Here is a 17,119-nt window from a genome sequence, read left to right on the forward strand (position 1 = left end):
ATCAGTAGATAGTACCAGATATGCCCTCATTTTAACAAGCTTAAGTAACATTTGTTATTAAATTCTTTCAAACATTTGTAAGACTGGCAATAAGGATTAGTTTTCATGAAAAAATGAAACATGCAAGTATAAGAAAGAAATGCTGACATTTAAGGAAATTCTACAGTTTCTTTAAAGAGAAGATGAAGAAAAGATAGAGTAAAAACAATAAAAAAGCAAGCCATCTGGAATCTTGGATTTGCATCTGTGAATTTTTTCAAATAGGAAGAAGAGTAAGTTCAACAAAATAGTTTTCAAAAAAGTTTACTGAAACATGGTATAAACATTCTCTAATGTTTTGGCTCCTGTTTTCTCCTTTAAATTCCTGGGAGGAAAAGGAAAAAGGGTAGATGCAACACAATCTAACACATCCCTTCAAATTCTTTAATATATATTTCTATGAACTAGAAAGAATTATAAACAATTATTCATTAAGCAATTAATTTCTTTGTAAAAGAGGTAAAAAGGTTTTTCATGTTTAGTGTATGATTTGAAATACTACCCACATAGCAGACAAAAGAGTTCTGGAATATTTTTGCTGTTTTTGTTCTTTTATTGTAAAATACAACATATATGTAGGAATGGAAATTAATGTTATTCTTCCAGTGCTCTGTTGAAATGCCCAGTGATTTTTATTTATTTTTTATTTATTTTTTTTTGCCCAGTGATTTTTAATTCAAACCATATTATGTGCATTTCAAAAAGAATTTTAAAAATAACTGATGTGTGTGTAGGGGTGTTTATATGTAGTGTATAAAAGCCAAAGTTCTAGAAATAAACTTTTTGCTTATATAAATCAAGGAAAGACCGGCTACCTTAGCAGCTCTTCGAGAGTCACAGTGTAAAATTAGCTCATTAAAAGATCTGAGCATTTAACCTGGTGTTTCCCAAACTTACTTGAACATAGAACTCTTTTTTATGCCAATATCACGAGACGTTAATGTTCAAGAGTCACTTTTTAGAGAGCACTCTGTAAAGAAAAAACAAGATAACGTTAAAAGAACAAGATAATATTTTACTCAGTGTTTTCAAATTCCCTTCTAACTTGCCTTTCCAACTAATAGCAAGATTGATAGTTTTTTTATTGCAGAACTTAGTTGAATTCTTTATATGGCTTTGCACTTGGAATGAGAAGACAGTGGAAGATATGGGGAAAGTGATTAAAATACTGTGCCCACTGTCTCACATACACAAACATAATTTAATTTTACATTTAGGCTCACCATTTATAAAGATAAAATTTCTCAAAATACTTAAAATTTTGTGATATTTCTTTGATATTTACTTTTAGTTCAAGAATAAAGTTTTTTCCATTCTACCATTTGCCTTCCTTTGCTTTATCAGTAATTAAGTTCTTTCAGTCATTTGCTATTAGTCCCCTGATTTTTATTTCATCTGGTGCCTAAAGTAAGTTCATAATTGACAAGTACATATAAATCTTGTAGAAATCGAATGTTTAAAAAAGATCCCATAATACTGTAGTCTTGTAATCTTTGCACTTCTTTTTAGTCTCTCTTCTGTCTCTGTGGATCATTGATAAGGAACCTCTCTGCTGTAGGCCTTTCCAATATTTATGTAATGATTGCATTTTACCATTGTTAGAATTACTAATCTCTTTTAAGTATTTGACCTTTGCAGTGTCCCTTAGGTTACTTCAATTGACCTTGGAGATGGGATGAATATGTAATGACAGGATTGAGAAGATGTTTATCCCCGGCAGTTCTAGGGAAGCTGGGGAAGGCAAACTGTCCAGTTGTGGTTGCTTCCCAAGGCAGGAGCGAGGGACCAGCTAGAGTAGGGCTTTGTGTGGCGAGGCTGTTGGGCATGGGAGAGGCAGTGAAGCTGGAGCCCAGGGAGAGGTAACTGCGGAGCGTCTTGCAGCGTAAGCACCTCCATGACCCTGTCAGTAAACTCAAGGCCCTTCAGAGAAGTCAGGCTCAAAACAGATTGATTTCTCAAAGCTGCAAAGTGAAACAGCCAGCAGAGATGGGAAAAGAGTGAGAAAAACAGAGGGAGTTAGGTTGGGAATTCATCCATTTCATCTGGGTCCTGAATTGTTACAAATGATGGGATTGGGACTTTGAGCCCCGTTTACTTAGAGATCCACAGTATGATGAACCATCATGTGTTATCTGAGTTAGAGGTGACTTAAGCTTGGTCTGTTTATAAAATAAAAAAAGTAGATTGAGACCATAGTTTTTCTTCTGGCATGAAATGGCTGAAGTTATGAAGGAATTTGAAAAATTCTGCCAAAAGCATGCATTGGATTCTTGGATAAAGTATTTTAGCAATTGGTTGGAATGAACTTCCGAAGTTAAGCAGCTACTTGCGTTTGTATAAACTAATGGAAAGGTGCTAATTGTCCATGTCCTTTTGGAAAAGGTTTAGCAGGTAGTGAGTGAGTGAAGTCGCTCAGTCGTGTCCGACTCTTTGTGACTCCATGGACTGTAGCCTACAAGGCTCCTCTGTCCATGGATTTTTCCAGGCAAGAGTACTGGAGTAGGTTGCCATTTCCTTCTCCAGGGGATCTTCCTGACCCAGGGATCGAACCTGGGTCTCCCACATTGCAGGTAGACGCTTTACCGTCTGAGCCACCAGGGAAGTCACTAAAGAAGTGAAAGTCACTCAGTCGTGTCCGACTCTTTGTGACCCCATGGACTATACAGTCCATGGAATACTACAGGCTAGAATACTGGAGTAGGTAGGCTTTCCCTTCTCCAGGAGATCTTCCCAACCCAGACAGGAATCGAACCCAGGTCTCCCACATTGTAGGCAGATTCTTTACTAGCTGAGCCACAAGGGAAGGCAAGATATTTAAATATCATGTCAGTTACATTCATGTCAGCAGTCACTTTAAGTGGCAAAAATATATAGAATTTATTCAGAATACCTGGCTTTTTTTTTTTTTTAATTTATTTATATCAACTCACCTTTTAGTATTTGGATCATTCGGCTACAGTGGGACAAAATCCAGGCAGCTGGTGTTAAAGCCCTGTATGAATGGGGGAATGAGTTTATACTTGTCATTGCATGGTGCAGAAGTAATTAGGGAGCCTACGGGAAACTCTTTTGTTCCTTTAATAAATTTGTACCCAAGGAATGTGTACTGACAGAATGTGGTCCACTGGAGAAGGGAATGGCAAACCACTTCAGTATTTTTGCCTTGATACTGAAAGAGGAACTCCCCAGGTCAGTAAGTGCCCAATATGCTACTGGAGATAGGTGGAGAAATAACTCCAGAAAGAATGAAGGGATGGAGCCAAAGCAAAAACAATACCCGGTTGTGGATGTGACTGGTGATAGAAGCAAGGTCCGATGCTGTAAAGAGCAATATTGCATAGGAACCTGGAATGTCAGGTCCATGAATCAAGGCAAATTGGAAGTGGTCAAACAAGAGATGGCAAGAGTGAACGTCGACATTCTAGGAATCAGCGAACTAAAATGGATTGGAATGGGTGAATTTAACTCAGATGAACATTATATCTACTACTGCAGGCAGGAATCCCTCAGAAGAAATGGAGTAGCCATCATGGTCAACAAAGAGTCCGAAATGCAGTACTTGGATGTAATCTCAAAAACGACGGAATGATCTCTGTTCGTTTCCAAGGCAAACCATTCAATATCACAGTAATCCAAGTCTATGCCACAACCAGTAACGCTGAAGAAGCTGAAGTTGAACGGTTCTATGAAGACCTACAAGACCTTTTAGAACTAACACCCAAAAAAGATGTCCTGTTCATTATAGGGGACTGTAATGCAAAAGTAGGAAGTCAAGAAACACCTGGAGTAACAGGCAAATTTGGCTTTGGAATACGGAATGAAGCAGGGCAAAGGCTAATAGAGTTTTGCCAAGAAAATGCACTGGTCATAGCAAACACCCTCTTCCAACAACACAACAGAAGACTCTACACATGGACATCACCAGATGGTCAACACCGAAATCAGATTGATTATATTCTTTGCAGCCAAAGATGGAGAAGCTCTATACAGTCAGCAAAGGAGCTGACTGTGGCTCAGACCATGAACTCCTTATTGCCAAATTCAGACTTAAATTCAAGAAAATAGGGAAAACCACTAGACCATTCAGGTATGACCTAAATCAAATCCCTGATGATTATACAGTGGAAGTGAGAAATAGATTTAAGGGCCTAGATCTGATAGATAGAGTGCCTGATGAACTATGGAATGAGGTTCGTGACACTGTACAGGAGACAGGGATGAAGACCATCCCCATGGAAAAGAAATGCAAAAAAGCAAAATGGCTGTCTGGGGAGGCCTTACAAATAGCTGTGAAAAGAAGAGAAGCGAAAAGCAAAGAAGAAAAGGAAAGATATAAGCATCTGAATGCAGAGTTCCAAAGAATAGCAAGGAGAGATAAGAAAGCCTTCCTCAGCGATCAATGCAAAGAAATAGAGGAAAACAACAGAATGGGAAAGACTAGAGGTCTCTTCAAAAAATTAGAGATACCAAGGGAACATTTCATGCAAAGATGGGCTCGATAAAGGGCAGAAGTGGAATGGACCTAACAGAAGCAGAAGATATTAAGAATAGATGGCAAGAATACACAGAAGAACTGTACAAAAAAGATCTTCACAACCAAGATAATCACGATGGTGTGATCAGTGACCTAGAGCCAGACATCCTGGAATGTGAAGTCAAGTGGGCCTTAGAAAGCATCACTATGAACAAAGCTAGTGGAGGTGATGGAATTCCAGTTGAGCTCTTTCAAATCCTGAAAGATGATGCTGTGAAAGTGTTGCACTCAATATGCCAGCAAAGTTGGAAAACTCAGCAGTGGCCACAGGACTGGAAAAGGTCAGTTTTCATTCCAATCCCAAAGAAAGGCAATGCCAAAGAATGCTCAAACGACCGCATAATTGCACTCATCTCACACACTAGTAAAGTAATGCTCAAAATTCTCCAAGCCAGGCTTCAGCAATATGTGAACCGTTAACTTCCAGATGTTTAAGCTGGTTTTAGAAAAGGCAGAGGAACCACAGATCAAATTACCACCATCCGCTGGATCATCGAAAAAGGAAGAGCGTTCCAGAAAAACATTTCTTCTTTATTGGCTATGCCAAAGCCTTTGACTGTGTGGATCACAATAAACTGTGGAAAATTCTTCAAAAGATGGGAATACCAGACCACCAGACCTGCCTCTTGAGAAATCTGTATGCAGGTCAGGAAGCAACAGTTAGAACTGGACATAGAACAAAAGACTGGTTCCAAATAGGAAAAGGAGTACATATACTGTCTCCTTTCCAAATAGGAAAAGGCTGTATACTGTCACCCTGCTTATTTAACTTATATGCAGAGTACATCATGAGAAACCCTGGGCTGGAAGAAGCACAAGCTGGAATCAAGATTGCCAGGAGAAATATCAATAACCTCAGATATGCAGATGACACCACCCTTGTGGCAGAAAGTGAAGAGGAACTCAAAAGCCTCTTGATCAAAGTGAAAGAGGAGAGTGAAATAGTTGGCTTAAAGCTCAACATTCAGAAAAATGAAGATCATGGCATCTGGTCCCATCACTTCATGGGAAATAGATGGGGAAACAGTAGAAACAGTGTCAGACTTTATCTTTTTGCGCTTCAAAATCACTACAGATGGTGACTGCAGCCATGAAATTAAAAGACGCTTACTCCTTGGAAGAAACGTTATGACCAACCTAGATAGCATATTCAAAAGCAGGGACATGACTTTGCCAACAAAGGTCCATCTAGTCAAGGCTATGGTTTTTCCAGTGATCATGTATGGATGTGATAGTTGGACTGTGAAGAAAGCTGAGTGCTGAAGAATTGATGGTTTTGAACTGTGGTGTTGGAGAAGACTCTTGAGAGTCCCTTGGACTGCAAGGAGATCCAACCAATCCATTCTAAAAGAGATCAGCCCTCCATGTTCTTTGGAAGGAATGATGCTAAAGCTGAAACTCCAGTACTTTGGCCACCTCATGCGAAGAGTTGACTCATTGGAAAAGACTCTGATGTTGGGAGGGATTGGGGGCAGGAGGAGAAGGGGACGACAGAGGATGAGATGGCTGGATGGCATCACTGACTCGATGGACGTGAGTCTGAGGGAACTCTGGGAGTTGGTGATGGACAGGGAGGCCTAGCGTTCTGTGTTTGATGGGGTCGCAAAGAGTCGGACACGACTGAGCCACTGAACTGAACTGAACTTTATTTTCAAGTTTAAATGTTTTTTTTTTTTTTTCTCCTGCATTTTTGGAAACCTAGGTAATATATGTAATTAAATCACTTTGTGAAAATTTGATTTAATGTGTCAGTTCGACCTTATTTTTGGATGTTCTTGATAAAACATGAAGGTGTCTCTGTCACAGAGTAGTCATTAGCAGCCACCATTTCTTGTCAGTGACAATGCCCAGCATGTGTTCCTACCTAATACACTTCGTGCTTCAGTTGCTGACAGAGAGATGTATTGAGAAAGGTGGTAGTTGGGGCAGGGGAGGAGGAGCCTGGGGCTTCCCTGATAGCTCAGCTGGAAAAGAATCCACCTGCAATGCAGGAGACCTGAGTTCGATTCCTGGGTGAGGAAGATCGCCTGGAGAAGGAAATGGCAACCCACTCCAGTATTCTTGCCTGGAGAAACCCATAGACTGAGGAGCCTGGCAGGCTACAGTCCACAGTGTTGCAAGAGTTGGGCACAACTTAGTGACTAAACCACCAGGGGGAACCTGTCTTATACTGGCTTTTTTTTTTTTTTTTTTTTGACAAGACATGCTGCATCTTACTTCCCCAGCCGGGGATAGGACCCGTACCTCCTGCAGTGGAAGCACAGAGTCTTACCCACTGGACCACCAGGGAAGTCCCATGCACTGACTTTATCTTATTTATCCTGATAAACAGCCAGAAGCACATTTTCTTAAAATTAATGACCTGTGCATTATATATTGGATAATCCAGTGACCTCAAAACACCGGCATGTTATATAAGAAACTCTTAATAGTGATTGCCTCTGGGGAGGGGAATTGGAGACAGTGGTGAGAGGGAGGTTTAGTTCTCATTGTGTAACCACTTTGGTAACTTTTGGTGTTTTTACCACGTGTATGTATTTAAAAAGGAAACGTGAAAGAAGAACAATTCCCCTCTAAGCATCCCCATCTCCTGACAGGAAGCTTGGTCTCCCTCCTGCCTCCAAGGATCTTCTGTGATTTCCTCTGTGCCCCTTCTTCCTCTGCTCCCCCCTGGTTTCTTTTGCTTTTGAGGAAGACACATTCTGAATTCATTTCCTTTTCTTACTCATCCCTACTTTTTAAATCCTTACCCCTTTCATGAAAGCCACTGAAGATCTCTCCCCATGAAATGCAGTGACCTCTTTTCAAGCCCTGTGACCTTTCTGGGTCACTTGAGACCTGCCCTCTCCCCCAACCTCTCTGACACCATTGCCTTCTGGTCCATGTTGACCTTTCTCACTCCTCCTTCATGAACATCTTCACTGTGATCCCATCATTATCTGTGCTCTCTCCCTGAGCAAACTATTTTAGATTCTTGGGTAAAATCACCTATACCAGCAGACACGACCTCTCCCCTCACCCTGCCCTTGCATATTTACCGGCCCACTAGGTGTGTGGAGTTCCCAATTCTATGGGCGCCTCAAAATCAAAATAGTGTGAGCTATTGTCCATTCCTCTGCCATCCAGATCCCCAGTTTTTTCCACTTGCTCTATTTTAGTACCTTGCTGCACCCAGCTCAGAAGCCTAGACTTGCCCAAGTTCCTTCCTCCACCTCACGAAGTTTGGAATTACAGGTTGTCTGCTGTGTAAAATGCATATATTGGCTCTGTTTCCATCACACCGTTTCATTTTGCAAATAAACTCCTAAATTGGGCAGCCTCATTCTAGATGGACTTGGGAGAAATTTCCTGCATATAAATGTTCTGTCCTTGCTAAAAGGATGTGTGAAGGGGGAGGAATCATTTCAATTATTCCTCTGCATTGACAATTTTGTGTTTATGGATCCATGGAAACCTTATTCCACAGGCATTTCTGCATTTGTGACTTGAGTTTGATTTTTATTTGAAACTAAATTAGCAATTATGTAACTTCACAGAGCTTGTGGTTTATTATTATTTTTGTATGGATACTGTATTTTGCTTGGTTTTCTATTAAGTCACTTTAAAAAATAGTATCTTTTCCTGTATAATTCAAATTACATCTAATATTGCCTCTGTTTCTTTTGTATTAAACTATATAAGTATAAAATAGATATTGTATATGTATAAAATAGATAAGGAACTACCAGATTAAAATAATTGTGAAAATTAATTGCATACCTAGTATATGGCACTTTACATCTGTCATGTCATTTAATTTCTTTCACCCAATAACTTGATGCAGAATGGAGAAACTCAGTAACTTGCCCAGATTACACTGCTGCGATGGTGTTGTCCCTCCTAGCAGCCCCTCTTGAGATTCTTTCATATAAGTGTGGCCTGTACATACCTGAAAAAAACACAGTTAAGAACTGGATTTATGAGTGTCTTCTCTTCTGGGGGGCATTGATTTCCACGTGGTCAGTATTTTTCCTGTTCTGGTGCACATGGTTGGCAGAAGAGTTTTCAGTGCTTCCGCGCCATCACTGTGGTTATTTGCAGTCATGGGGTGATGTAGAAAAAGGTAGTAGAGGTGATGGTGTTAAAATTTACATGGAACTTACATTTTGTAATTCTATCAAGAGATAATTGTTCTTCTTTTTTTTTTTTTTAAATGTGTTAACAATGATTTCTCTGCTTACTTGAATTTTTGGTACCTAGAAGGTGGGTGTCATCTGAAAAATCTTATGGTTTGTAATTTATAATCTCACATTTTTTTCTCTCTTAGTGCAGTGAAACCTCATTCTTTTTTGAAGCTCGAAGTAAAACTGCTTGCAAGCACCTTTGGAAATGTAGTGTAGAATATCATACATTTTTTAGGTATGTTCCTTTGCCTAATAAATGAAAATTGTGTTTGCTTTTATAACAAGAATTCTATTCTTAGAAGAAATTTAGAAGTGTTTCTCTTGTATTAACTTTTTTACATGCACATGCATGTAGATTTTTTTTTTTTTGTCATACTATAAGAAAGGATCAAGGATGATTGCTTTTTAGGTTTATGTAAAAGTATAGCTTTGGTATTGCTGGGAGTTAAGTGTTCTGCTGTGGACACACTAAAATTAAAATGCCTAACCTGGGAATATGGAATGGGTGGCTGGGTATGCAAAACTTACAGAAAAGACCAAGGTTGGTCATGTAAATTTTGTAGGTAATAAGGCAGACAGTAGGCAGACAGTCACCTATGGAAACAGTAAGAGGAAAGGGACTGCGCTGTGGGACCCTCCCAGCGTTTAGAGGACAGGAGCGTGGGGAATGGGAAGTAAGGGAGGCAGATGCTGTGATGAGTGAGGAGCTGGCATCTGCATTGTGTGCTCCTGGGAGGTCGCAGGGATGCAGGCAGAGAACTGACCATTGGGTTGTGTGGGCACTGTTTGTTTCACATTCTTACGGTGTAAAGATTAAATTTTATCAGGTAATATTATACATTAAACTATTTTTGGTTTTCAGATTTAAAACTAGATTAATCCTTCCCCTTTTTCCTTTTTGATTTACACTGAACATTTTTTCCAAATAGTATGATGCTAGAGGAGTAGTGTTATAAAATGATCCACATCTTTGGAGGAGTTTGTGTTCAGAAAGGGATGTAGCCCAAAATGTCTGAGACGGTACCTCTCCATCAGTGGGGCGGGGCCAAGAAACTCCACTTGGAGCTGTGTGTTGAATGTACCACAGAGTGGAAAGTACGAAGAGGGGTGAACCATGGCATTAGATATGATCAACTGCCATGACAACCTTGGCTGGGGTTAATCAACATAGTGACAAGGCTTCCAAGAGAATTTAAGTAGAGAAATTAAATTGATTCACAACAAAAGCTTCCTTGTAAGGGTGATGATATATTTAATAGTCTTCAGGAAGTATGAGTATTTTGATATCATACTTGTATAAAATACTAGAATGTGGTGGTTGTTTTAAGTATTAGCTTTAAAATAATCAATTATTATTTTTTGCCAATATGTAGACTGAGTAAAATATTTCAGCTGTGTGTTAAGCAGTATTGCACTATTAATATATTTCTACGTAGTTTTTGCTCATGTTACATAAGTATATGTGTAAGTCGTTTTCTAATTTTCTTTTACAAATTCATTAGAATGCCAGAAAATGAATCAAATTCGTTGTCAAGAAAACTGAGCAAGTTTGGATCCATGAGTTATAAGCACCGGTATAGGTAAATGGCATTCTTTTCCTCTGGGGTGTGTGGATGTGTATATGAATGCATATTTAATCTAACCATCCAGATGCATGCATGCATATTAAAGTTTGTGATCTGATTTTTTTCTGATTTTTTTCACAATGCCAGTGATTTTGATAGGCAATAACAGTTTATTAAACTTTCTTGACAAAAAATGATTTTCTAGGTTTAATGATGTTTAAAGAGTACATTAGCTTGATTAAGTATAGAGTTTTTAGAATGTAGTAGAGCTTACTATCTTTAGAAATTCATTTTGGTCCAATTATCAGTTATCTCCAATTATGTTGTGATTATGAAACAAAATAGATATTCTGAATAGTAGTTTATTGGTATTCTTAGGATATTCAGTTGAGTCTCTGTTGTAATATCATGGGTCAAATGTTTTCTGTAGTATAATGCCTATAATATAGTAATGCTAGCAAATATATGGTAACTTTATACTTGTACCAAGTGCCATATATTGTGCTAAATGTGTCCCATTTATTGCTTCTTTAATCATTACAGTCTTATTGATGTTATCCTCATACTATGTGAGGAAACTGAGGCTCAGAGACAAGTCACTTCTCAGAGAAACCAGCCAGGAAGTGTTTGTGTTGGGCCCACTATCTGGCAGTCTAACTCCAGACAGAGCCTGTGTCTTTACCGGTCAGACTGTTGCATGTTGTGGGGAAAGCCTGATTGTCAAGCAGCCAGGCAGGTGCTTGTGAAAATGGAAAGTTTCTATGTTTTGAAAAATAGCTTGTTTTGTTTCAATTCATTCTGTTAACTGGAGAGCCTGTGATGTCGAAGGCAGGGTAATAGGTGCCCAGAGATAGAAAGAATAAGATTTCACCACCTTTACCTTCGGCTTCCCTAGTGGCTCAGACATAAAGAATCTGCCTGCAATGTGGGAGACCTGGGTTCCATACCTGGGTTGGGAAGAACCCCTGGAGGACGGCATGGCAACCCACTCCAGTATTCTTGCTTGGAGAATCCTATGGACAGAGACTGTAGACTGGCGGGCTACATACAGTCCATGGGGTCGCAAAGAGTCGAACACGACTGAGCAACTAACACCTCTGCCTTCAGAGAGCTACAGTATTATTCAGGCAGTGAGACGGTCCCAGGCCCTATAAAACCCAAGCAGCATGCAGAAATGGGACTTTGGAGGCAGGACACTGTTCTGTCAGTCCATTTGAGACATCTCCAAGTGAAATGCTTACTTAGGAGACTTAAAAATCAAACCAGGTCAAGTGTTTGCAAGATAATAATATGTCAGATTTTAGTTCCTTTCTTTTATGAACCACTTTTGTTTATCTTGCTTTGAAACCAGGGATAATCAGTAAAGGAGTGATTAATATTAAATGTTCAGTGCATTAATCTTTATATATTCACTTGGATGTTTCCTCATTTGCTGACTTAACACTTAAGTATTATTATAGATGTTCTGGGTATCTGTAAGAAAGTGTTTATTGAAATCTAAAAATTTAAACTTTAAGTTATCAAGATTTTCCCCTAGATAGTGATATAATTACAGGAATTTAAGGAGAGAGTATTTACTTTTTTATTAAGGAAAACAGCTCATAGTCAGTATTTGGGCTGTTCTTCCCATTGGAACGTAACACATTTCAAGGGTTATAGAGTGAATGTGTAAACCTGTCTCTTTGTCACTGAAATGAAGCTAGTGAAAAAGCATCTGTCTTAATATTCACAATGTTAAATTTGTAATTATGCTGTTTAACATACACTGTAGCTGGTTTCCACAAATTTACCATACCTGATTTTTCAAATTTATTGAAATGCAAATGCTGTTGCTCTGGGAATTATTATTAGGAAGTTATTGGATTTTGCATATTAAATATAATTTCTTCCACAAAAGTAATTAAAGGTAACCTTTGCAAATTGGAAGCTCTGCTAAATCTGTTCTAATTTTGTGGCTGGTGTTAACTGCCTAGTAAATCTTAATGAAATTCGAGTCTCAATGTCTGTATGTAGGAAGCACTGCTAAGTCACTTCAGTCGTGTCCGACTCTGTAGGAAGCACTAACATTATGCAATTCCTGGAAGGAGGATGTTTCATCCCACTATCCAGAGCCAGGCTTAGGCAGGGATGGGTCTCTGACTACTAGGTGGTCACCAGTACATGACTGTTAATTGTCAAAAGTAATAACAGCCAATCCTTAAAAAACATCATATGCCTGTTCCTTTATTTTGAGATGTTCTGGAGGCATCCTGGAAGGAAGGAAGAGTTCTGGAAACAGAAAGCTCCTTACTTTACCTGTAGGTTTTTAGAGCATGGGAGGTAGTGAATGGCATAACCAGTGGCTGTGGTGTGTGAGTGTGGTTGTCTGTGTGTATAACTCTACATGTGTTCACAGTGGAGTATGTGTGTGTAGGAGTGTATGATAGAGAAAGACAGAGTTCTAGTCTTTACTTTCTCTTTTGCATCTTAGCGTTTGCAGAATACCAAGGAGATTCCAACATCTTTAAGAAAAACGCACCCCACTCCATTACTCTTGCCTGGAAAATCCCATGGACAGAGGAGCCTGGTGGGCTGCAGTCCATGGAGTCGCTAGGAGTCGGACACGACTGAGTGACATCACTTTCCCTTTTCACTTTCATGCATTGGAGAAGGAAATGGCAACCCACTCCAGTGTTCTTGCCTGGAGAATCCCAGGGATCGGGGAGCCTGGTGGGCTGCCGTCTATGGGGTCGCACAGAGTCGGACGCGACTGAAGCGACTTAGCAGCAGCAGCAGTCATTACTTTAGAGGAGAAAACTTAATTTTAGTGGTATGTGACAGGCAGTCCTTTCAGAAATTCAAAATTAAATTTTTGGGGAAAGATTGAGCTGAAATGTGATAGTCAAAGTCATCTGAAATAGTCTTTGGTTAAATATTTTGTTATACACTGCTCTCTCTTTCTCTGAGCCCCTTAAAAACTAATCTTGCCTCTACCTGTTGTTAAGTTTGTAGAGGACTCCTGGTTTGTATGAATGAATGAGTTGTGTAGAACTTATAGTCTAGAAATGAGACTTAGACCTGAGAACCAGCCCCTGCTCCCCAGAACCCTGATAACCTTCTTGCCACATTTCTTGAAGTGTGAAAGAGATCCAGTTCTCCTGAGAACTTACTTTGTGTCCAGTGCTTTCATGTGTGTTACTTTATTAAACACATTCAATGACCCATCAAAGGGGACTTATCCTCATTTGTATAGACAAGATATTTGAGCCCCCTCAAGTCTAAGGTAATTGAACTGAAGACCTTTAGCTACTAAGCAGCAGAGTTGAGATTTGAACCCAGGTGTCTTGTTCTCTTCCCTCTACCCAACCAATGGCTGTTTGTAGCCTCACTTTGGAGTTGAAGAAGGGCTGCTGGCAGGGCCTCCCAGCATGGAATGGGAGTATGTGTGCCGCAGGGCGAGGGTGGGCAAGTGGGTGACACGGGGACAAAGCCCTGTCCTGGCACTGTGGACAGCCACTAGGTGTGTAGGAGCGCCTGTACCAACACTGAAAATCTCTGCATTTGCCCTGTGCTTTTTTGTTACAAGGAAGTACTAAGAATACCATACAGGAGTATTTCTGCTAGGAAATAATATGAACAATAGAAATACAGACAAGGAAAATGAGGTTCTAGGAGATTAAAAGAATAATCTACTGAAGACCACACATTTCTGGTAGAGCTGAGCTTTGAGCCAGGCTTGTAGCTTTAAAGTACATGGCTGTGCGCGCTGTTCTTCTCCTGGGCTGCCCGGCTGTGCCACCCTGGCCAGCCGGAGGGTAGAAAGCTTCTCCCAGTCTCTGCCAGGTCAGCTTATGTCCCTGGACTTCAGTTTTATTAGTCTTGTGATATGATTTTCTCATTTCTCCTTTATTCCTGAGAAACAAGCCATGAGGAAAAATTGAATAATAAAGTAAAATCTCATTATCGAATGCCTCAGTAGTCCACATATTAGGTTATGTTTTTAGGGCAAATGTTTTTTCCTCCATGCAATGAAGTACAGACTATCCAAGTCTTAGATTAAGTCTGTTGCAAGGAGATCTTATCTTCATACTCCAAATCATTTATAATAATGGAATTTTGCTGTCTATAGAATTTAAAAAAGATTTTCAGGGGAGAGATGTTGCTATTTGTATTATCTTATGTACTACCTTTAGAATAGCTAAAACTGTTGAAAGTTCTCAAATTAATAATTTTTAAAATCTATTTGTATTTAGTTAATAATTATGTAGCATTTTATATGCTTGGCATTGTTCTGGAAAATTTAGAAACATTCATACTTAACATTCATAATAAGCCTATAAAGTGGTCATTGGTATTATTGTTGCTTTAGTAATGAGGAATCTGAGATACAGACAGTTTGAGTAATGTATGCTGGGGTCAGAAAGCTAGGATATGACATAGCTGGAATTTGAACCCAGTGTCCAGAGCTTCTTATTAACAATATATTAATATGTAAAAACAGCAAAATTAAACTTGATAAATGATAATTTTCTTATCAAATAATGTTATGAGATTTCTGTATGATACATTTTCATCATATATAAGGGGACATGTAGTTAAATTTCAAGTGAAGGCAGACCTGTCACTCTCTGCCCTCCAGCCCCCTGCCCTCCCCCTGGTTTTCATGAAGTCTTGAATGTGGAGTATATACACTCATGGATAGAAACTGTCATCTTCATTCCACATAGTAAGCCACATCCCCAGTTAGCCCGATGAGAAATTGCTCATTATGAATGTTTCAGGCCTCTATTTCTTGTAAAATGAATGGGGTAGTAAGCAGGGGAAGTTTCCACAGAAGTATGTAGGAGGTAAATTTGGCTTTTTTTCCGTCTCATTTGATCTCTTGTGGGTAGAGAACCACCAATATGTATCCTGTGCTGCTGCTGCTAAGGCTCTTGAGTAGTGTCCGACTCTGTGCCACCCCACAGACGGCAGCCCAGCAGGCTCCGCCGCCCCTGGCATTCTCCAGGCAAGAACACTGGAGTGGATTGCCATGTGTCCTGTAAATGTAGGGTAAATAGGTTGAGGCCATTAAAAGACTTTTTTCCCATTAGATGGCACTTCTTATAGTGAGTCAAAATAGTCACTTAGAAATGCATTTTCTCTGTACCTAAATGACACTTTCCTTGAAATCCAAGAGTCATTTATTGGTTCAAATTCAGCAGCTGTGGAATAACTGTTTAGTAAAATGAACGTTGACAAAAATTCAGCAAATTAAATTACATGGTTCTTGAGAAGTTTAGTTTATCCTCAGGGAAAGCTCACCCTGTTGCCTCATAGACTCATAAGGAAGTAGTGCTGTGCCGGGGGATTCTGGCTGCTCTGAATCTTCCTGGGTACTTGCTGGCACAGGTGGGGTGGGCAGAATCAGTGGCTGATTGTGTCACAGGTTTCAGAGTGCAATCTCACCAAGTGGCCCAGTGGCAGAGGCTCTACGACTCGCCTTGTAAGTACAGCACGAGGACATGTCGACTCATGTAGAATCTTTGCCCTCAGTACTTCAGCCCAGCACGCTTTTATTGCTAAGTTGTTGAGCTGACAACATGAGCATCCTGAGTTTCTAGCCTATCATTCTACTTAAATCCAAACCTGATTCCTTCTTTAATAAATTCTTTCTTGGTTCTCTCTCTGAAAAGTCTTCCTTATGTCAGCTGAGGGAAAAAAAAATGTGCAACATTAGAGCTGTGAGTCAAGCTTTATTGGTGCTTGTAGAGAGAGGACTAGAGGCTGAGAGACGGTCTTTCAGATAGCTCTGAGGGCCTGCCCCTAAGGGAATGTGTGCAATCAAACACATATCTCTGTAGAAGGTTGCTGCTAGTCACAAGGAGCAGATGTCTCCATTAATGATTGTAGTGCTTTTCTAGTAGAAGATACAAGAGATCAAGTTCATAAAATATTCTCCTGAGAACGTCTATCTGAAGGCCTGTTTTGCCACTTTTTCCCAGAGCACAGAGTGCCTCAGTCCCAATCTCTGTCCCGAATCCCTTTTAGAGTATGTCGAAGGTCAGCAGCTGTAGTGGCTAGTGGCTTCATTCTTGCAGAACCAGATGATGGGTGACATTCTTCAGCTGGCAGTTATATCTCACCTAAATCTTTCCTTGCTTAACACTGCAATGGGAATCATTTGAAGGTCCTATATAATCTACGTGAGTCTGTTTGTTTTTTTTCTTTCTCTCCATACACTGCAGATATTCTTTATGAGCTGTGCTTTAATTTTGTGGCTGTGTGGTCTTACCTGTGTTACTCAAAATGTTGTATTTTCAAGTGGCAGGACAGCACTACAGATGAGTCGAGATCTTTCTATTCAACTTCCCCGGCCCGATCAGAATGTGTCAAGGAGTCGAAGCAAGACTTACCCTAAGAGAATAGCACAAACACAGCCAGCTGGTAAGTCACAGAACCCCCAGCTCATCAGTTACCTTGCATTTCCTTTGAGGCTGTTGGTACGGCATATACTGAAGTGGTGACTGTAGCCTTGAAAGGTTTTAACTGTTAACATAGAGTTTTCAATGTGACCCAGAAAATGTCCCAGCAATCAGAATTATTCATAAATTGACAGGTAATCAATTTGAATCACTGTAACTTGCTTACTGACTGTACTTAATAATTCATTTTTTGAAGGGGTTAAATAAAATCACAACTGAGCAATTTCTTAGTTTGGTGTAGCTGAGATTAGAATTAAAACAAAGTCTTAGCAAAATTCATTTAAAAAAATACTGCTGGTGTAACAGTCTGTGAAGAGTTTAATTGGTTTTTATTGGCGTTGGACTGTGTTTCATTGTGCAGTATAATAAAGTGCA

The 17,119-nt window shown here is 39.7% G+C and overlaps 1 protein-coding gene across 8 annotated transcripts in view; it reads left to right on the forward strand.

Moving 5' to 3' along the window:
- EPB41L4A (erythrocyte membrane protein band 4.1 like 4A) overlaps window positions 1-17,119 on the forward strand; it is a 295,134-nt gene that overhangs the window by 203,939 nt on the left and 74,076 nt on the right. For 7 of the 8 annotated variants that reach the window (XM_061429902.1, XM_061429905.1, XM_061429904.1 and 4 more), the window contains 3 exons: window positions 8,880-8,971; window positions 10,239-10,316; window positions 16,585-16,706. In XM_061429902.1, the coding sequence (XP_061285886.1) occupies window positions 8,880-8,971; window positions 10,239-10,316; window positions 16,585-16,706 (292 nt within the window). The remainder of the gene's footprint in view (window positions 1-8,879; window positions 8,972-10,238; window positions 10,317-16,584; window positions 16,707-17,119) is intronic. The other variant, XM_061429909.1, reaches the window with a different exon arrangement.

Source organism: Bos javanicus, chromosome 10 (genome assembly GCF_032452875.1).
Source record: "Bos javanicus breed banteng chromosome 10, ARS-OSU_banteng_1.0, whole genome shotgun sequence".
Lineage (NCBI taxonomy): Eukaryota > Metazoa > Chordata > Mammalia > Artiodactyla > Bovidae > Bos > Bos javanicus.